This window comes from Pimephales promelas, chromosome 2 (genome assembly GCF_988280905.1).
Source record: "Pimephales promelas chromosome 2, fPimPro1.hap1.1, whole genome shotgun sequence".
NCBI lineage: Eukaryota > Metazoa > Chordata > Actinopteri > Cypriniformes > Leuciscidae > Pimephales > Pimephales promelas.
In genome coordinates, this window is record NC_142770.1 from 31961432 (window position 1) to 31983752 (window position 22321).

General features: G+C 40.2%; 1 protein-coding gene and 1 long non-coding RNA gene across 2 annotated transcripts; one reads left to right on the forward strand and one right to left on the reverse strand.

Annotated features, from left to right (window-relative positions):
* Positions 1-6012: 6012 nt before the first annotated feature.
* On the forward strand, positions 6013-10951 carry LOC148997197 (uncharacterized). The gene is made up of 6 exons (XM_089122064.1): positions 6013-6137; positions 6209-6270; positions 6429-6481; positions 6567-6607; positions 6707-6860; positions 10538-10951. The coding sequence occupies exons 1-6, from the start codon at positions 6111-6113 to the stop codon at positions 10765-10767; spliced, it is 567 nt and encodes a 188-aa protein (XP_088978190.1). The 5' UTR covers positions 6013-6110; the 3' UTR covers positions 10768-10951.
* Positions 10952-14090: 3139 nt separating this feature from the next.
* Positions 14091-16312, reverse strand: LOC148997198 (uncharacterized). Its single transcript, XR_016147066.1, has 3 exons — positions 16061-16312; positions 14912-15024; positions 14091-14746 (listed from the first exon to the last, which is right to left on the reverse strand). It is a non-coding gene; the product is annotated as an uncharacterized LOC148997198 (long non-coding RNA).
* Positions 16313-22321: the final 6009 nt, after the last annotated feature.

A 22321-nucleotide genomic window follows, 5' to 3' on the forward strand; every position in this document is an offset into this window, starting at 1 on the left:
GCGCGCTGTCATTCATTACACAGTACGAGAGAGCTGAGAAGGGTCTGCTGGCATCATGCAGTACAAGAGCGGCCTCTAGAGGTGTCATAAAAACTATCAACTGATGCCTCGTGTTGTTTATTTCGACACGTGACACTGCGCGCTGCACTGAGAGCGCGCGTTGTGTGGAGAGCAGAGATCGCTGACATCTGATGCGCGTGCTAAAGCACGGACAGCGAAAAAGTATGTACACAGGACATTTTGTCATATCATTATAAACTGATGAATTTGTTGACTAAATGCTGCATTAGTAGAGAAAGAACCGCACAACAGTATGTTTGTTTGCCTTCGAGAGTGGCTGAGAGGACGCACATTAGTAGTACCTCAAGCGGTTAAAACACTGACACAAAAATACACCTAAATCCGACCCGAATGTTTAATGTTACAAATTGTTCCCATCTATTTGCATTAGTTTATATCCAGCTGGTCACTTTGATGCATTCATTATGCAGCGACGTTGCATTAGAGACGTATGATAGCAAACTGATATGTTCATACAGCCGACAAAAACAAACGAATCAGAGAAGCATTCGATTTCGGTTCTTTTTTCACCATCACTTTAATACATATTTATTTTTATTAAATATTCTTTAAGTTCTATAAAACACAGGGCTCCAGACTGCGACCAAATAGTCGCATTTTGCGACTAAAATTTGAGAGTGTGCGACTGAATTTTACATCCAGTCGCACATGTGCGACCGGTAAATTTGCCACACGTTAAACGCATGGTAAGCGTGGAAGGGACGCGTCAATGAATCCGTGACAAGAATAGCGCGATTAAACGTCTGTGGGAACATGATCGAGAGACGGAGTGTGAGACGGAGACAAATATCACAACCTGATGTGTGTCTGAGCAATAAGCGATCTATCGACACGTTACCTAGCAGCGAATACAAACAAAATGAAAGTGGAACTAAAATACGCAACTCATATAGGCTATGCTTCACGGACCGTTGGCGTTTTTATTGGAACAATAATAGACAGAGCAGCGCATAGTGGAGCCCCCCGAACCACCAACAGTAATAAAGCCCCGAACTTGCAGTCGCTGGTTAACACATTAATAACATTAACTAAGGTTAATAACTGCTGTTCATTGTTTGTTAATTAACATACTACATTTTTAAATTAAGGTTTTTATTTGTTAACCATAGTTAAAACTCTATGAACTAACATGAATGATCAAAGTGAAATTGTATTGCTCAAATATTAATGCTGTAAACATTTATATTGCATAATGCACATCATGTAAACTAGCTAATAAATCATTGTTAACAAATTGGACTTGCAACATGTTATAGCTAAAGAAACACACATTTGACATATTTTAATGTTTAAATTATTTTCAGATGGCAAATTTTGTTATTATTTGAAACGTCTTTTTTATTCATTAGGTTGGCTTGAAAAAGAACAGTTAAACAGTTACATTTGGAATGTTTAATTTGTTATTTAGAGTATTATTTTTTGTTTGTTTGAAAGAATGCCTTTTATGCCAGTTTTTTGTATTTTTATAATAAAGTTCAGCACTGTTTTACTTGGAGTGTTATGTTTGTTTTTATCCAGTATCAATTTTAAAAACTATCGGTTGATTAATCGGTTATCGGCAAGTACAGCCCAACCTAGCTATCGTTATCGGTAAAATCCAATATCGGTCGACCTCTAGTGGAGGACAGCAGAAGGCCAGGAGTACAGTCGCTCTCACGTCCTCCTCTGAGCTTCTGAGAAAACAGAGGGTGACATGATCGAGCGGCAAAGAAGTTCTTGATGGGGTCAACCATACTTTAAGTCCAAGTCGAACCCTAGTCCTTAATCGCACCCCTAGCTGATCGTAATATACATTTATTATATCCATTATAAATTATATTTCATCCTAATCCATTATATTTCATTTATAATAAATGAAATATAATATTCATTTATATATTTCTTTGTCATTTCTGTTTTTATTGTGTATATAGTTGTCTTTACTTTACTTTATAGTAATGTAATTTTAATAAAATACAATTTCCTTTGAACAATTGTTTGATGTGATCACAATACAAGGTAAGACGTCATATCCCAGAGGGCTTTGCATCAAAACAAACATGGCTGCACCCTCAATGTTACAAGACACACAAATAACACACAAATATCTCTGCAAAACCTCGACAGATTTGGAAATACAGTATATTTCAAAAAATGAGAAGAGTAGACCTGTTACGGTAGCCAGCCCTTTTGGAATATCCTTACTCCAGTTTCAATGCCTCCTTTTGCATGTTTAGGGACTCATATAATTGCTTCCTAGTATGTAGGACTGCTGCTGATTGATTGCTGATTGACTATCACCTGTTCTGATTCAACTCTGATTAGTTAACCTATATCTGGCTTGTTAACCTGGTGTCTGGTTGTGAAGGATTGTTTCACTGTTGTGTGCATGCCTGAGCATTCCTGGTTTTCCGTGCCTTTCTGTGTCTTGACTCTTGCCTGGGTGGATCTCTGTGATTTTCTGCAGCCTGCCTAGTGACCCTCTGCCTGTTTCTGGATTTCGTTTGCCTGCAGCCCGCCCTTGATCTTCAGCCTGGTTATCGACACGCCTTTGTTTAACCCTGAAACTGTTGATGCTGATTCTTTATCTTTGACAAAGTCTTAGATTTGAATAAATTGTTGCATTTGGATCTGCCTCTGTCATCTCCTTCATAACAGAATCCTTCACCAAATGAAGATCCAGCAACAATGTCTACTCTGTCTGGTGCAGTCACTGCTCAAGCTTCCCTGCTCGCCACGCATCAATTCCAGCTGTCTCGACTGACCTCAGTAACGGAGGAACTGCTCAGGGCTGTTCAGTCTCTGAAAAAGTCAGCTGTGGCTTCATCTCCAGCGTCAGCATCTCCTGCACCAGCACACGATTCTGAGCCTCTGACTATTGAAAGTACGAGCCCTCACCTTGCTTTCCCCGAAAAGTTCACTGGAGATCCTGGTAAATGCAAAGACTTTGTTTTCAGATGCTCTCTGTATTTAGCCCAGCAGCGTTCGCTTTATCCTACTGATGCCAATAAAATCGCCTTTGTTTGTTCGCTGCTCTCTGGCTGCGCATTGGATTGGCTCGTCTCGGTCTGTAAAATGGATGGATCCGCCTTCCCCTCATTTGAGGTATTCATGCAGCACTTTCAAGCAATGTTTGATGACGTCCAGGAGAGTGAGGAAGGGGAGAAACAAGTGCATCGCATGAGACCAGTCAAGCCTTCACGTTTCGTCATGCCTGTGCAGCCAGCTCTTCATGGTGACACTGTCCGGAAAATGGCTTGCGCCGGATCTCTCGAATCCGCTCTCTGCACCGGTCCTGTTGAGCCTGCACTTCACGTAAGCCCCACCAAATCAGTCACTAGACTTTATCTGACGATATCCAGCATAATAGACCCTCACCTGATATCAGTGCGATCAACCAGAAAGACCATGCCTCGTGCCAGATCCTTCGACTCTGCTCTCTGCACCGCAGCTGTTGTGCCTGTTGTCCACGTGAGTCTTGTCAAGTCCGCGCCCCAAATAGCGCCCGCTGAATCAAAGACAGTGGAAATTATGCCTGCCAAATCAGAGATTGCAGATGTTTTGCCTGCCGAACCTGAGTCTGAGCGCAACGAGGTCAGCCCTTCCGAGTCTACTGAGTCAGGCCCTTCCGAGTCTACTGAGTCAAGCCCTTCCGAGTCTACTGAGTCAAGCCCTTCCGAGTCTACTGAGTCAAGCCCTTCCGAGTCTACTGAGTCAGGCCCTTCCGAGTCTACTGAGTCAGGCCCTTCCGAGTCTACTGAGTCAGGCCCTTCCGAGTCTACTGAGTCAGGCCCTTCCGAGTCTACTGAGTCAGGCCCTTCCAAGTCTACTGAGTCAGGCCCTTCCGAGTCTACTGAGTCAGGCCCTTCCGAGTCTACTGAGTCAGGCCCTTCCGAGTCTACTGAGTCAAGCCCTTCCGAGTCTACTGAGTCAGGCCCTTCCGAGTCTACTGAGTCAGGCCCTTCCGAGTCTACTGAGTCAGGCCCTTCCGAGTCTACTGAGTCAGGCCCTTCCGAGTCTACTGAGTCAGGCCCTTCCAAGTCTACTGAGTCAGGCCCTTCCGAGTCTACTGAGTCAGGCCCTTCCGAGTCTACTGAGTCAAGCCCTTCCGAGTCTGACGAATCTGGCCTTGCTAAATGGAATGAATTCAGCCCAGTCAAGTCGAATGAAACCAGCTCAGCTGAGTTGAATGGATCCTGCACTGCCAATGGTGAGCTTTTGGCGTTCCCACCTACTCTCCCTCTCTTGCCTCTATTGGACTCATCTTGCTCTCCTGTTCTGCCGCTGTTGAGCCTTGTCCACCCCTCTGCTCATCCTCAGCTGCCCACCTGTGTCACTGTGTACTTGCCTAAGTATGTCCAGTCCTCCGCTTTACCCTTGCCTGTGGACCCCCCACCTTCGCCTCTGTCCCCTGAGCCTCAGACTCCACCTTGGTCTTTCAAGCCTTCGGCTTTACCTAGGCCCATAGTTCCCTCAGCTCCGTCATGTCCTGTCAGCCCACCAGCTTTGCCAGGCTCACTCGTCCTACTGTTTCTGCATTGGTCAGCCGTCACCCTGGCTCCACCACAGTCTTCCGGATCCTGTCCTCCGCCTCGGTCCCATGTGCCTTCCGCTCCGCCTTGGCCCTCCGGACCCACGGTGTCACCTTGTCTCTGTGTCCGTCCGGCTCTGTTGGGGATCCCCGAACTGCTTGATCCTCCCTGGCTTCCTGAATTGCCTGACCCTCCCTGGGAAGGAGGGGTTTAGTTTGGAGCGTCTGGAAGCCGCTCCTTTGGGTGGGGGCTATGTTACGGTAGCCAGCCCTTTTGGAATATCCTTACTCCAGTTTCAATGCCTCCTTTTGCATGTTTAGGGACTCATATAATTGCTTCCTAGTATGTAGGACTGCTGCTGATTGATTGCTGATTGACTATCACCTGTTCTGATTCAACTCTGATTAGTTAACCTATATCTGGCTTGTTAACCTGGTGTCTGGTTGTGAAGGATTGTTTCACTGTTGTGTGCATGCCTGAGCATTCCTGGTTTTCCGTGCCTTTCTGTGTCTTGACTCTTGCCTGGGTGGATCTCTGTGATTTTCTGCAGCCTGCCTAGTGACCCTCTGCCTGTTTCTGGATTTCGTTTGCCTGCAGCCCGCCCTTGATCTTCAGCCTGGTTATCGACACGCCTTTGTTTAACCCTGAAACTGTTGATGCTGATTCTTTATCTTTGACAAAGTCTTAGATTTGAATAAATTGTTGCATTTGGATCTGCCTCTGTCATCTCCTTCATAACAAGACCATAATGCTATTTACAAATATTTATTTAAAATAAATTATAAGTCCTCCTCCTCTTCATTGTCGGCTAAATACTGTAGAGAAATAAAAATCAAATGAGAAGTTAACACAATTGCAACAGAGTTTGACAGCTTACATTGAATACCTGCATGTCCATTACCTCGTCTCCATCCTCCTGTTGTGGAGGGAGTGGGGCGTCTCCATCCTCCTGTTGTGGTTGTGGAGGGGTCGGGGGGTGGACGGCGTGGCAGATGGCGGGGCATATTTGGGCTGTCGGGTGGAGGTGGAGGAGGAAGAGGACGAGGAGGACGACGAATATTGCCTGCTCCTCTGTTCTCCTCTGCCGAAGAGGTATGCTCACTGTCCTGCAAAATAAAACAATAAAACATCTGTCCAAATGCACATCACACAATAATCTCTGTCCATAACAGACACTTACTGATGTGTAACCATAATCGGACGTCCAGCCGCTGTCACTCATTTTTAAGCTGAAACATATACAGTCTATTATTTCTATCATTAAACACAAATGCTGCATATACTATTTTTTTTAAGAAGACTCTTATAATCGATACGCCTGTATTTGTTGATGGTAAGTCATTGTAATTCAAGTCATACCAGAAAGTATAATAAATGCCCTACATCTGAAAGATTTTGCATTTACTTTTTGTTGATAGTATTAACAAACATATTAGTATACTGTTGTTTAGTATACATTTCTTTAATGTCTGATCTAATGTGCTTTAATTCATATTGTAGTATGCTCTCTACATTGTGATGGAGGGGCGTTTTGATTTCAATGAAGTAAGCCTTTTTTTAGTTTTGTTTTTTGAAATCCTTAGTTAGCAATAGCTAATCAGTGCTCCGTTTTACAGAGTGACATGCTAACAATAAGAAGATGGTGGTGCATGTTTCTGCTGAGTAACTATCCTTTGAAGTAAGTTAGATCAGATTGTACTGTATGTCAAATGTGGTCAACATGTCTCTGAACATAAATTTAGCAGTTTAAAATAAATAAGTGTTTATAGATTGCTAATAAATTATTGATGTGTCATTAAGAACAAACTTAATTCATGAGATTTTTAACATTTGAAGATCAGACACTGAAAGAAAAGAACTCCGGAAAAAAATGAGACTAGAGAGAGCAGGTATTGGTTCCCACTTTAATTATTGAACTGTACAAATAACAGGGTTTTAAAATGATGCTACTCTTGTTCTTACTCTCCAATTTAGAGGTGATGGAAACCCCCCTGCCTGATGATTACTTGACCAAGGTAAGCACATCATAAACTCTTGTCAATCTATCAGTTACCCTTTTTAATAAGTCGCATGTTAAGTTACATTTTGGACTGTTTGTTGGCTACTTTGGACAGATGCCACCTGACATCCTGTGGCGGATCCTGATGAGAGTTGTCACAGACGACGGCGATGTGGCTTTCTGGAGACTCTCAATGACCTGCAAGGTTTTCAGGGACATTGTCAACAAGCACAAGTTCAGAGAAGAGGCCCACTTTAAATGGCTGGACAGTAAGTTCTTTAAATCTAAGTTGAGTGCTGTAAATGGTACTTGAGAAAGTCTGTCTTTCCGTCCATCTATTTCTATCTGTGTTATGAACTGCTCCGAGACTTGGAGATGAAGATCCAAATGCAGCTTTAATTTAAGAATAGTCGTACAGGCAGGGTCGAGAATCAGCAGACAGGACAATGGAGAATACACACTGGGAATCCAAGAACCAGGCAGAGGTCAGGGCAGGCAGCAATAATCAGAATCCAAAAACAATCCAAAGTCAAAAACCAGAAAACAAACACGGAAAACGCTCAGAAATGCAGACACACAGTACAACAAGACTTCGCAAACACTGAATGTGAACACAAGGTATAGACACACTAACAGGATGAGACACAGGTGAATGCAATCAGTGAATGAGGTACAGGTGAATGTGATCAGTGATGAGTCCGGGCAGTGAGTTCTGGGAAATGTAGTTGAGTGAAACATGAACATCTGGTGTGGAGTGCCCTCTGGTGACTCTCAAGGGCACTCCACCTGGTGACCGTTACATAGCCCCCCCAAAGAGCGGCTTCCAGACGCTCCAAAAACAGTTCAGGAGGGAGGTGGAGCGGAGGCGGATCCGGGGGAGGGATGGAGGGCCAGGCCTGTGGAGCAGAATAGGGCCTGGAGACTAGGACGGAAGACCAGGGTGGAGCAGGCTGTGCAGGCGGCCAGGGCGGAGCAGGCCGTGCAGGCGGCCAGGGCGGAGCAAGATGTGCAGGCGGCCAGGGCGAAGCAGGCTGTGCAGGCGGCCAGGGCGGAGCAGGCTGTGCGGGCGGCCAGGGCAGAGCAGGCTTTGAGGGCGGCCAAAGCGGTGGAGACCCCTCGGGCGGCCACGGCGGCGAAGACCCCTCGGGCGGCCACGGCGGCGAAGGCCCCTCGGGCGGCCACGGTGGCGAAGACCCCTCGGGCGGCCATGGCGGCGAAGACCCCTCGGGCGGCCACGGCGGCGAAGACCCCTCAGGCGGCCACGGCGGTGATGCCCTCTCAGGACCAGACACCGGCTCAGGAACATACACTACATCAGAAATGGTCACAAGGATAGACACAGACACAGAAACAAACACTGGATCGGGGGCAGACACTGGATCGGCCATCTTTTCCGGAGACACTGGATCGGCCATCTTGTCCGGAGACACTGGATCGGCCATCTTGTCCGGAGACACTGGATCGGCCATCTTGTCCGGAGACACTGGATCGGCCATCTTGTCCGGAGACAATGGATCGGCCATCTTGTCCGGAGACACTGGATCGGCCATCTTGTCCGGAGACACTGGATCGGCCATCTTGTCCGGAGACACTGGATCGGCCATCTTGTCCGGAGACACTGGATCGGCCATCTTGTCCGGAGACACTGGATCGGCCATCTTGTCCGGAGACACTGGATCGGCCATCTTGTCCGGAGACACTGGATCGGCCATCTTGTCCGTAGACACTGGGTCGGCCATCTTGTCCGGAGACACTGGGTCGGCCATCTTGTCCGGAGACACTGGGTCGGCCATCTTGTCCGGAGACACTGGGTCGGCCATCTTGTCCGGAGACACTGGGTCGGCCATCTTGTCCGGAGACACTGGCTTGGAGGCAACCATCTTGTCCGGAGACACTGGCTTGGAGGCAGCCATCTTGTCCGGAGACACTGGCTTGGAGGCAGCCATCTTGTCCGGAGACACTGGCTTGGAGGCAGCCATCTTGTCCGGAGACACTGGCTTGGAGGCGGCCACCTTGTCCGGAGACACTGGCTTGGAGGCGGCCATCTTGTCTTTAGACACTGGCTTGGCAGAAGTGACGTGAAGCGTCTCTGGCTCGGCAGAAGTGACGTGGAGCGTCTCCGGCTCGGCAGAAGTGACGTGGAGCGTCTCTGGCTCGCCAGAAGTGACGTGGAGCGTCTCTGGCTCGGCAGAAGTGACGTGAACAATCTCTGAATTTGCAGAAGTACATTGAAGAGTCTCTGAGTCGGCCATATTGTCCGTAGACACTGGCTCGGAGGCGGCCATCTTGTGCATAGACACTGGCTCGGCAGAAGGAACGTGAACAGTCTCTGAAACGGCCAACTTGTCCATAGACACTGGCTCGGCAGAAGTGACGTGAAGCGTCTCTGTCTCGGCAGAAGTGACGTGAACAGGCTCAGACTCGGCAGGGCTGACATGGAACTCTGGCTGGGCTTTCTCGGCGGGACGAGACTCTGGCTGGGCTGTCTCGGCGGGACGAGACTCTGGCTGGGCTGTCTCGGCGGGACGAGACTCTGGCTGGGCTGTCTCGGCGGGACGAGACTCTGGCTGGGCTGTCTCGGCGGGACGTGACTCTGGCTGGGCTGTCTCGGCAGGACGAGACTTTGGCTGGGCTGTCTCGGCGGGACGAGACTTTGGCTGGGCTGTCTCGGCGGGACGAGACTTTGGCTGGGCTGTCTCGGCGGAACGAGACTCTGGCTGGGCTGTCCCGGCGGGACGAGACTCTGGCTGGAAGGTGAGCGCAGGCTCGGCAGGGCTGACGGTAAGCGCGGGCTCGGCAGGGCTGACGGTGAGCGCGGGCTCGGCAGGGCTGACGGTGAGCGCGGGCTCGGCAGGGCTGACTGTGAGCGCGGGCTCGGCATGAAGCTCTGGCATAACGTGAAGCTCTGGTTGAGTAGATACCACGGGTTCATGGAGCTCCTTCTCTACAACACCCACAGTAAACAAGGAACCGCTTAGCAAAAGGGCCTGGTTAATATAGTCCTCTAATGTCCCGTGACGATTGTGTAAGGGCATGAGTGAACTGAGTGGTTCAGAGAGTCCTCCTCGGAAAAAGATCATTAAACACTCTGTGCTCATTGAGGCGAAATGGGCCAGTTCAATGAACTCAGAAACATAGTCCTCGACGGACCGATTCTCCTGACGGAGACGCAAGATCTGGACGTCTGGGCTTCTTGTTGGCATGGCTGCTGGATCTCGGTGTGGCGAAGTCTTCTGTTATGAACTGCTCCGAGACTTGGAGATGAAGATCCAAATGCAGCTTTAATTTAAGAATAGTTGTACAGGCAGGGTCGAGAATCAGCAGACAGGACAATGGAGAATACACACTGGGAATCCAAGAACCAGGCAGAGGTCAGGGCAGGCAGCAATAATCAGAATCCAAAAACAATCCAAAGTCAAAAACCAGAAAACAAACACGGAAAACGCTCAGAAATGCAGACACACAGTACAACAAGACTTCGCAAACACTGAATGTGAACACAAGGTATAGACACACTAACAGGATGAGACACAGGTGAATGCAATCAGTGAATGAGGTACAGGTGAATGTGATCAGTGATGAGTCCGGGCAGTGAGTTCTGGGAAATGTAGTTGAGTGAAACATGAACATCTGGTGTGGAGTGCCCTCTGGTGACTCTCAAGGGCACTCCACCTGGTGACCGTTACAATCTGTCTGTGTGATCTATCCATCTATCTGTCTGTTCTTCCTATCTATCTGTCTCTCTAACGATCTATCTCTATCTGCCTATCTGTCATGTTTATCGTTACTTTACAGACAAAGCCAATCACTTTATATATATATATATATATATATATATATATATATATATATTTATATATATATAAACTTTCATGACTCTGTACTATGTTAATGCCTTTCTTTAAAATTATTCAATATTGTTTGTTCTTTATTTTATCTAAATTAGGTGTTGTGAACTGGAGTGCATTTTCCAGCCAATACAAACAAGACTTCCGGGTGCCGTACTCATTAACTTTGTGCTTGCACTGCAATGCACTATATAAGGACTGCCCACCTGGGTATGTGGGTGATGGCAGAAGAGGAGTCCTGCCTGGATTTTATTCTGATAAGGAGGTGGACGGCTATTGCTCAATTGATTGTTTTTTCAATGATGGAGGGGAATTTCAAGCTGAGTAGGGGTGTGTGTGTGTGTGTGTGTGTGTGTGTGTGTGTCTGTCTCTCTCTCTCTCTCTCTCTCTCTTTCTCGTGTATGTGTCTTGTCTGTCTCTGTACTCATGTCTGTTTCTGTCTGTCTGTGATACAAATGTATGTAATTATCTGTATTTGTACACTTGTTTTGAAATAAAAGTTATCACTGTTATGAGTTTTGTTTTTTTGAGTTGGCATGAATAATGTTGGATAAAGAGATTGACAATTGTGTAGTTGGCTTAACTTCAAATTAGTTTATTGGAATGAATGTTTTATGATAGACTATATATTGCACAAAAAATAAACAATTATTTATTATTAAAGGGAAATGATTAAAATAAGAAATATATAAGGTGCCATCAATGTTTACAGCAATTTTGTAATTTACAAAGTGAAGTGAAACAGAATGTGAAACTAAACTTTAAATAAAATATTACACAGAATTACACAATACTCTGAAAGTTTACCTTAGATCAGGCATAGTTAACTATGCATGTGTGTTGTACTCCTTTTTGCTGCTTTCATTATTACTTTAGAGGTTGTTTTTTTTAATACAAGAACTTTTTCTTTAATTTGTCAAATTTGCGCATGCGTCACGTCAGAACACGTGACATAATCGCGCATGCGCGGTCACCGCGATATGGCGCATGCGCGGTAACACATACGTGACGTCCGTACGTGACGTATTGTAGATACCTGACGTCACCGCGCTACAGTCTGCAGCGAGGAGTACTTGCCTTTAAGAGCTGCGCGCGTCCTCTTTACCGTCTGCACTCTCTCAGGATGCTAATCTAGCTAGTACAGTGTAGTTCGACTTTTTCAGTTTTCCTACACATTCACAGGGAACTACGATATAACTAAACATTAAATTACCATACCTCTCAATCTACAGATTCCCACGTTTTATCGTTGTATTTGTTGTAAGACTGTCCACCTGTTTCACGGAGCAGCAGCAGCCAGCGCGCGCATCTCATTAGTAACCTGACCTGCATGGCAAAACGCCCGCTGAGCAGAAATCAGCTCTCAGAGCCTCAGTATGACTATTACTGTGTTATTAAAAAAGGTAAAACAGGACCGAAATCAGTTGATCAGCTGTCATCAAAGATTGACAGCATTTCTCTTGTTTCTTGTGTTGACGAACTTGACCAACTACCTATCAGATCTGGGGTGGCCACAGGGGTCGCCAGTGACGATTAGTTCATCTCGATAGCTGTGATAGTAAAAACGTATAAGCTGTGGTAAAATTATTCGGGAGAGTTTCACATGTAATACATAGCTATTTCATATGCAAGCGTGTCAGCCAATCACAGCAGAGGCCGGATTACACACAGCAGACACGCCCCTTCCAACAGAGCGTTCAAAGCAGAGGCTAAAATCAGGCTAGGAAAAATGCCTTTTATTTCTAAATTATGACTATTTTTGATCTAAAAAACATAACATTGCAGGAAATATTATAAAATGATTTAAAAAAAAACATTCTGGGGCACCTTTAACATTTAAACAAACAATAAGCATCAAATGTTAAAGAAAAGCAGACTTCAGTTTGTAACCACCGCACAGAAAGCCTGTAGCTTCAATAGGATCAAATCAATGTACTTTCATTAACTGGTAGATCTGGTTATTATGATGTGATGATTATAACAGCTCTCTGATCTAATAACCAGTAAAAACACTACTCACTGATACTTCTGACTGGTTTAGTGAAGTGATGACGGGTTCTGTAACGTGGTTTGCGTGAGAAGTGCAACCTCTGATCCAATAACCAGAATCACAGAGGATATGAGAAAAAAGGAAGATTACACCACTTTACATATTATTAAATATATTTTATATTATTCAATTGTCTCACATGACTCTGTGCTCTGGCAATAAGAGAAATCTTTTTTTCCTGATGTATTGACTCATTTGCTCCATGAAGTGATTCATTGATTCACTGATTCTCAGCGCCACTCTGGCGACTCCTGCTGGTCAGAACTTTTACTTACTGATTAATTAATTAATGATTAATTAAGCCATTAGTGGTGACACCTGATGTTAATAAGAAGAATCATTGTATGAAATAGAAACAACAAGAACAGAAAAAAGGAGAAACTCAATAACTACTGACTTCGATCCTTTACACATTATTGTACATTATTGTGGGGTGGGGGTGGGGGGATAGGCTATATTTGCACTAAAGCCACCTTTAGTGCTTGTCTTTATACCAAAAACACGCCCGTCACAGAACAGCTACAGTGGTGTAGATCGTAGAGCCTGTAGTTTGTGAAAGAGCTTTTGATGCGCTCGGACCCGAGTTTGAATCCGCCTTTTGCCGAACATGAGATGTAAAATGTATCAACTAACATGAAGGTCTTTAGTGTTATATTTTGCCAATGAACTAAAAAACGAAACCATAATACGGCTTTTTGATTAATAATGTCGTCTAAGTTTAAATGTTAGACATCTTTCCATACCAAAAGTGGACCCAGGTGAAAAGGAAATATATTTAAATTGTACTTATTTTGATATACTTAATGTATTTTAAATGTACCGTATTAAATATGTATTAAATGTGCTAAATTGAAACAACTTCAAGTATATTAAGTGTATTTTAATATGTATTTAAGTTCAATTTTAAGGTAATAGTAATATATTTTATTATACTAAATTGTGCTAAAATGGAACCATTTTAAGTACATTTAATGTAATATAATAGCACTTATTTAAAGTGTATTTTAATACACTTTAAATCGACTTTAGAAATACAGCATTAGTATATTTTTAGCTTCACATTAATGCGTTCTGAGTATATTTTAAATATAATTTCAGCTTATTAATAATGTATTAGTAGAACACTATTGGACCCACTATTAACATATTAAAAATATATTTTTCCAAAAACCATTTAATATAAAAATAATATATTTTAATGTATTAAAAATACATTTAAACATTTGAATTCAACAAAACCCAATAAAAAAAATATTTCTACAAAACACACAAACACTCTTTGAAAGATAAACTTTAATGCACTACATCAGTAAAGCATTATGAAAACTAAACAAAATACATTAACATAAAATGCATTGATTTGCAGAGGTATTAAACAGAACAAAAATAAATAAATAAATAAACTAACTGAAAGGAGTAGTTCACTTTTGAAAAAACTTTTGGTGATAATTTACTCACCCCCATGTCTTCCAAGATGTCCATGTCTTTCTTTCTTCAGTCGAAAAGAAATTAAGGTTTTTGATGAAAACATTCCAGGATTTTCTCCATATAATGGACTTCACTGGGAACCAAACAGTTCAGGGTCCAATGGCTAGCAGTCAATTTGTCGTGAAAGCATGAGAATTGGCTCAATTGCGAGAGTCTTGTGCTGAATGCTTGAGAGTTGGCAGCCCTGACAAATCTTTTTTCGAGTCAATTCATTCATTTCGTTCATTGAATGAACCTAATGACTCGGAAAAATATTTGTTAATTTTGATGAACGAGTTCAAATAGGAAAATCATGAACATGCATAACAGAACAGAGCAAGGCGACCATTTGAGCTTATAAAACTTAAACTTGTGGGTTTTTTTTTTTTAAATGACCGATCGTTTCGCTTGATAAGACCCTTATTCATCGTCTGGAATCGTTTAAAGCCCTTTGAACAGTTTGCACAGAAACTTTCTTTTTGACCTTGAACCGTTTGGTCCCCAATGAAGTCCATTATATGGAGAAAATCCTGAAATGTTTTCATCAAAAACCTTAATTTCTTTTCAACTGAAGAAAGAATGACATGGATATCTTGGCATGGGGGTGAGTAAGCTATCAGCTAAAGGTTTTTTTTTTTTTTTTTTTAAAGTGAACTAATCCTTTAAGTCAAACAAAGTGAAATACAATAGCAAAAAGTAAAGTGGCCAAATCTTGAGTAAAAAGAGAAGTTCGTGACTTGTTCAGTCTGCCATAGACTCTTTTGGGGACATCAGAAACACCGAGGGAAATCTGGCAAGAATAAAAAAAAACAAGCATTAGTATAAACTTGTTCATTTATAATTCTAATAAAAAGCTGTCACTTTGTTACTTAATTCAGAACACTTAATGCACAAAAAGTCAGATATAATTATTATAACAAATAGGATTTTTCTTTATCATAAAGAATTTTCTAACCATTTCTGAGGTTTCAGGAAGACACAGCTCAGATGATCTTGGGCTTGAGCTGAATGAACCTCGTTTCATGGACTCCAGGACCTCTTTGAGAGATGCTAATATCCCTGGAAGCTCTATAAGAAAAAATAAAGTCGCATGTTATACAAAGTTAGGGCAGAAAAAACACTAGTTTGTGTTCTTCATATATAATTTGTATTTTGTTTAAATGGTGAAACATATTTAATGAACCATTACTGTAACTTCCACCCTATTATTAAAGTAATTATTCATTATTAATAAAGACAGAACTTTCTATTGAAAGTTACAAGTTGGTGACAGCTGATAACGCCTTGATTAAATGTAAAAAAGCTGAATACAACTCATAAAATCATATAAATCAGTCCCTCGAGAAAAACACGATTATGTGATTGCATAATTCAATGCATAATCAGGCAAAATACATATTCATTTTTCAAATACGTGTTAATATATATAGGTCACTTAGTTACTTAGCTGCTACATGACACACTATTGCCTTTTTTTGTTGTTTTTCACCAACAAAAAGTTACAAATCAAGAGGATCAACTACTACTTACTCGACTTGACCTCATCTACTCAATGTCTTTGCAATGTGCAAATTCCTTGGCTAGGCTAAATATTAAATATAAAATCTCTCATTTCATTATTTAACATCATTTTAATTTCTCAGTGCAAGATATTTAATAATTGGTTTTGTGAAAGCTTATAGTTGGTGATTACAACTTAATTTATTTATCGAATTGACATGAAAACTGACAGCCTACTAATAATTAATTAGATTTTACTATGAATTAAATATCACAGATGTGAAAGTTTTATTAGAGCTTAAAATATATTATAATATTTAAAACACAAGAAGTTACTTAGGGACAATCAAGCCTGTCGTGTAATCACCATTAATAACCTTTTTTCTGCAAACACAGTGTGCAATGTTTTTATAGTTGTATTATGTCACTGTCTAGATCTATAACAATTAAGTTGATAGACGTCAATGGATTAACTCGCTTTAGTGTCAAATCAACAGAAACGCCAGTAATCCACAGAACATCGACATCAACTTCTGAAAATATTTTCTAAACCCAAAGTGAGAATAAAGCCAATTATACTAATCACTTAAACTAATAAACTTACCACCAAGAAGTAAGATCTTTTCTGGCAGTATCTTGCTCAGTCCATGTCGTGGCGGCGCACCTCTGCGTTGTCCTCTTCACTGCTAAATTGTTCGCGGGAGCTGACGACCTGGTAATCTGCTCGTGTGTTCTCTCAATATTAGATCGGTGCTATCCACATTCACTAGGTCCGAGCCAGTGAAATAACAAAGCAAAATTTGGAAAATACATGATTTCTGTTGAAATATCCGAAGCTATAATGGAATACCACAGACAGTCAGTATCCGCTGTCTGCGCCCCGCCCAACATGTAAGTTCAAATGGCACTGTGTGATTGGACAATTGCCGGCAAGCTTGTTTTGAAAAGATTGGCTCTGATTGGTCCAAATGAATGCAACTGGAAATATTAACTAACATCCACAAAAAAAGAAACAACTCTGTTTATATAAACCTAACATGCTTATTAACAAGTTTTTTTTAATTAATTTTGGCTAAACAAATGTAAGAGTCAAGCTTTAAGAAATTTATTTTGTTTTTCTAGTATGTACACCTGATCTTTTATGTTGATGTGTGCAAGTACTGGTATTCACTTGTTTTGTGGAAAAGACTATTTGATTAATTAATGCAGAAGTATAGAAGTGCATTACTTGTTAGTCCAATTTTAGTGCTTTTCATAATTATAACAAATTAATTTAAAAAAGTTAAACCTAAAACACATAATATAAAGTGTGAAATACATATGCATTGAGTTAAGTGTTGGTAGTATTACAAAAAGTGTGTTAGTTTTTGGTATATTTCTTAAAAGCTTAACTGAGCACATATTTATAATTAAAGTGCTACTTCTAGTCTTTGTAGAAATATACAATTAATTTCGATACATGTTTAATTGCCTTCATGTTAGGAAGGGAATTAAAGGGACTTGAATTTTTAAACTTGAAGTGAACACAAAAAATACTTTAATTTAGCAACAAGTATGCTTTCTGTAAATACACTAAAACTTCACTAAAACTATGTTTGTTTTTAGCATATTTCTAAAAGTGTAATTAAGTGTATATTTATTAGCATTGCGTTTCTAGTAAAACATTTTTAAATATAATTAAAATATGTTTGTATTTAGCATATTTCTTAAAAATGTAATTAAATACCAATGTACTTCTAGTACACTTTTTAGAAACATATTTAAAGCATGATTGTCATTAGCATATTTATTAAAAATATAATTAAGCACACATTTATTACCAATGTACTAATAATATACTTTTTTAGAAATACATTAAAAGTATGCTTTTCTATAGTGTATTTCTTAAAAGTTTATTTAAACATATATTTATTACCAATGTACTTCTAATATACTTTTTAGAAATACATTTAAAGTATAATTATCATTAGCATATTTATTAAAAATATAATAAAGCATACATTTATTACCAATATATTACTAATATACTTTTTATAAATACATTAAAAGTATGCTTTTCTATAGTATATTTCTTAAAAGTGTATTTAAACATATATTTATTACCAATGTACTTCTAATATACTTTTTAGAAATACATTTAAAGTATAATTATCATTAGCATATTTATTAAAAATATAATAAAGCATACATTTATTACCAATATATTACTAATATACTTTTTATAAATACATTAAAAGTATGCTTTTCTATAGTATATTTCTTAAAAGTGTAATTAAATATATATTTATTACCAATGTACTTCTAGTATACTTTTTAGAAATATACTAAAATGCAATAAAATACATTTTTAGTACACTTTAAATAAGCATGTTGTAAATACAAATGTATTATAAACACACTATTTGTATTTCAAATATATTTTTAATACATTTAATACAACGTCTTTTTCACCTGGGGACGTTTCAGTAAAATGACGTGGCATCTGTGTGAGTGACACTCAGCGAGAGAGATTGGCACGCTCGACGTTGCAAACGCTTTACTCCACCCTTGTGCAATTTAAAAAGCGTCAATATGACTTAAATTATAGACTTATACACTACATTTACACGGTTATCTTGGGAACATATTCTTACTGTTGTCTCTATGCTACGAGCTGGCATCTTGCTGACAAGCCACAACATCTGGTTTTGAGTTTGCCATATCGTGTGGTTCTGTGTGATTTGGACAACTTCAAGTTCCGCCCACTTCCTGTTACGCCCCCCTCTTGCAGTCCGCAGACAGACCCATCTCGGTTGTTGCAGTTCTTGAATCACCAGTACAGAACCAAGAACTGTTTCTTTCGGCCAACTGATACAACTCACACATGAGCACGCAGCACGAGTGAACCGAGGACTTAAATGAGCGGCTGAATTCGTTGAAATGTAAGTTTATTTAATAACAAATAAAATGATGAAGACCATTTATGCCTTTTATATCTTTAAGAAATGTAAAACATCCACGTTTGCACATCGCCTGTAGGCTACAGTGTTCGTTTGCAAAATGTAAAAGTAAGAAACTTATGACGATGAGTAATATTATTTTACTGAAGTTATGATTACAAATGCCTTTAATATGTGTTGCTGCACCTCAGAGTATCTGGAGTCCTTCTTACAGAAAGAAAAAGGATTACACAATCACCAAAAAGTACATTTTAAACATTGTGAAACCAAACAAACAGAGAATAATGTAGATGGAAATTTGCCATCACTAAACATTTAGGGAAAAAAAAAAACTGTAAAAAGACATAATTTTGATACATTTTCAAGTGAAAGACCACATGTAAATTTCCTTGTTATTAATTGACTGGTGTCCCAGAAGTGCAACATTTCACTGAAATGCAACTCCAATTCAAGACAAAACTTTTGTGGCACACCTACACGACTATATTCTGGAATGAGCTTTAGAACAATTTAATGGTAACAGCTTACTCATCAGTGTGACATTGGAGATGATAACAACACAAGAACTCAGTCATGGAAACTAGGAACAATACTTTATGCAACAGTGTTATGTCAATATAATGACATTAATACAAAGTTAGTTTAGAATTTTCACTCACATACTGGCGGAGTCAGTCACCTTGCAGCAATGCTGTAATGTAAACCATTTTAAGTCAACATCCATATGTCCAGTTATTTATTTAGAAAGAAATATACGTCTTGCAACTTACAAGCATTGTTCACCCAGAATGCACAGTTGATGGTCCCATAGTTTACTATGCTTGTCAATGTGGTCTAATAATTTTCTAATAAGAAACATTCTTCAAAATATCTTCCTTAAAGTTCAACAGATGAAAGAAACTCACACAGATTTGGGACAACATGAGGTTGAGTAAATTATGACAAAATTTCCAGTCTGTGAACTATCCCTTTAAGGAATGAGAATCATGTGAGTCTAGTGATAACTAACTATCAGAACTACCTGTCTGAGCAAAATGTGTGACCTGCTATAGCTGAACTCATTAGTTACTAGGGACATTAAGAGTTATTAAATGAGTTCCAACAGACAGTTAGCATTATGTCCTGGTATTGTTATGCTGAGCCAGGAATGAAGCGGAGAGAGAATCCACATGCAAGCACTACTTTATTAAAAATAAAAATATAAATAATATTAATACAAAAAAGCCTAGCCTTTCTCTATTGTGAAAATAGTAAAAGAACGAGTCGCATAGTGATGCAGTGTTGTTTGTGGCTTTCCAAAACATGCAATGTCACATTTTTTTTGCAGTTCATGCATGTTTGCTGCAAAGGTTCCACCTCTCTCACACTGAGATCCTAAAATGCACATTACACTGAATATCAGAGAAGATAAGGGAGAACATAAATAATACACACAAAGAAGTACCTGATATAACTTACCTTTTGAATATCACCATTTAGGGGAAGATCACACTGCAGCGGGACAATGTAAGCAACAGCCTTGATAAGATTGCTGGTGTCCTTAAGGTATTTCACTGAATACCCTTCTGGCGGCATCACTATATCTATTAACTTTCTACTCCTGCAGCAACGCATCAACTTGAAGCCTCCAGCATGCCGCAGTAAAGGGAAAGACTCCTTAATTGTTATCAAAAACTGTTGAGGTGTGCACTTTACATCCCAAAATCGGACCTTCTTTTTTCCAAGTCCGTTGGCCTGGAGGCTCATTTGTTCCTCAATACTAGGAATTTCACTCATGTCAACTGTAGCACAGCAAACAAATGTGTGCTCCCATGGCTGGGTGGCATGATTTTTTTTTTTAACTTTTACTATAAGGCTGAAACAGCCTGCTCAAAGATTCTGTCACCTTATTTGGTCGGTAACCTGAAAAATTACTCATGGAGGGAAATGGAAGCCGACCAGTTGGAGGCACAGCTGTTGGTGCTGAGGAAGAAGTGTCAGATCCAGCAGACCCCATCACTCCAGTAGGTCCAGTCACTCCGGCAGGCGGTCCAGTCAGTCCCACCTGTGCATGATTCAGTCCAGTCACTCCTGCAGGCGGTCCAGTCACTCCGGCAGGCGGTCCAGTCACTCCGGCAGGCGGTCCAGTCACTCCGGCAGGCGGTCCAGTCACTCCTGCAGGCGGTCCAGTCACTCCGGCAGGCGGTCCAGTCACTCCCGAACCATCTGGCACTCCAGTTTGGTCCCTAAGAAGGCGACTCAACTCCATGAGATGTGCAGATGCCCTATATTAATGGACAAATAAAAATCATAGAGCAAAAAAATTAATATGGCTGCAATCAGGCTGATATAGCAGATATATCAGCTACTTGTAGCTGAAAACATTGAAATAATGACATAGCCAGCTACCCCACTTCAAGTCTTGATCTACATCTGACTGAAAATCATAACTTTGTGATAAAGTTATGTCTAAGATACAGACTACAGTAACTACAGTTTGGAACAACATCATAGCAGAGTAGAGTGAAAGACTATGTCCAGTGGCCGCAGATGTGAAGTCATTGAAAGCAAGGGGTTCTACACTTCCTACTCCCTTTTGACTTCTGTAACCTTCCAAAATTTTAGTTGTAATCTTCATAAGTTCTGATTTTTCATTTACAAGTAATAGACTTTGGGATGCACTTGGCCACACCTATTTTCAAATTTGCTGCATTGACTATCAGCTTGAATGTACAGCAAGTTTTTGGTTAAATCTGTACTTTACAAAAAAGCTTTGCTTTGCAGACAATGTATAACTTACATACAGCAGATAATAATTAATCTCCAAAATATAATGTTGTTATTATATACTTAGTTTCGTTAATCTGTCATTACCATAATGTATTATCAATAACGTTTTTTTTCCAAAAATCAAACTGTTGCAAGTTACGTTAACAACCCCATTAGTTAAATGCAAAAGTAAAAGTTAGGGTTGATTGTGGCTAATATCATAATCACTAATATTTAGGTCAAAATAAAAAAATTATTCATGTTTCAAGTATTTTCATTCAATCAATGTAGTTTCAGTTATCCATAATGAATCAATTACCTCAGCGATGTGTTATGCCCTAAATCAATACATGATTAACTAACTGTATTTTCTATGTAGATTTCTGAAATGCTTTTTCTATAAACAGGGTTCCCACACCTTGGTTAACATCAAATTCAAGGACCTTTCAAGGACTTTCCAGGTCCAATACCCTCAAATTCAAGGACTTAATGGGGGACATATTTTAAGTGAGAGCAAGGTTACATCATGTATTTAAGATACATTGTTAGTTTTCATCTGTCAAACATCTAGCAAAAAGCTTTTTTTTTTTTTTGCATTTATTTTTGACCATATGACAGAGATCTGATATTCCATTTGTCGTATTTATGTTTTGCATAAAACCGGAGAATATTTGGTACATTCTAATCTTATAAAAAAAAAATATATATAGATAGATAAATATTAAGATAAAATATTATAAATATTTATAATATTAAATATTATAAATATTTTAAATATTATAAATATTTAGATAACATATTATCTAAAATAAAAATGTGTCAAGGTCATGGAACTGATTATTTGAACATGACAACTTGACAGTTCAACATTAAAACATGAGAAAAAAAAACATGAGATCAAGTATGTGAACTTTTTTTACATTTGATTATTTTATTTATTTCTACATAACTCTTCAGTATATGTTGGCGTGCCATAAGAATTTGTGACAATCAGCAGCCTTGGTGCCCTCGAGAGCCACTAGAGGGCACTCTCTCCCCATGTTATGTTTCCCCATGGACTCTTTGTGTTTCATTATGTTCAGCTGTGTTTCATTATTGGTGATAAAAACATCTAACTACAAACTTAATTTGTCTGCTACTTTTTTCCGGCTCTCTCTCCTGGCTTTTGCACACTTTAA

Bases quoted from the DNA above. Each gene is read 5' to 3' on its own strand.
- LOC148997197 (XM_089122064.1), top strand. From the start codon at position 6,111: ATGGAGGGGCGTTTTGATTTCAATGAA. The intron at 6,482-6,566 runs GTATTGGTTCCC...TCTCCAATTTAG, and splicing joins AATGAGACTAGAGAGAGCAG to AGGTGATGGAAACCCCCCTG. The intron at 6,608-6,706 runs GTAAGCACATCA...TACTTTGGACAG, and splicing joins CTGATGATTACTTGACCAAG to ATGCCACCTGACATCCTGTG.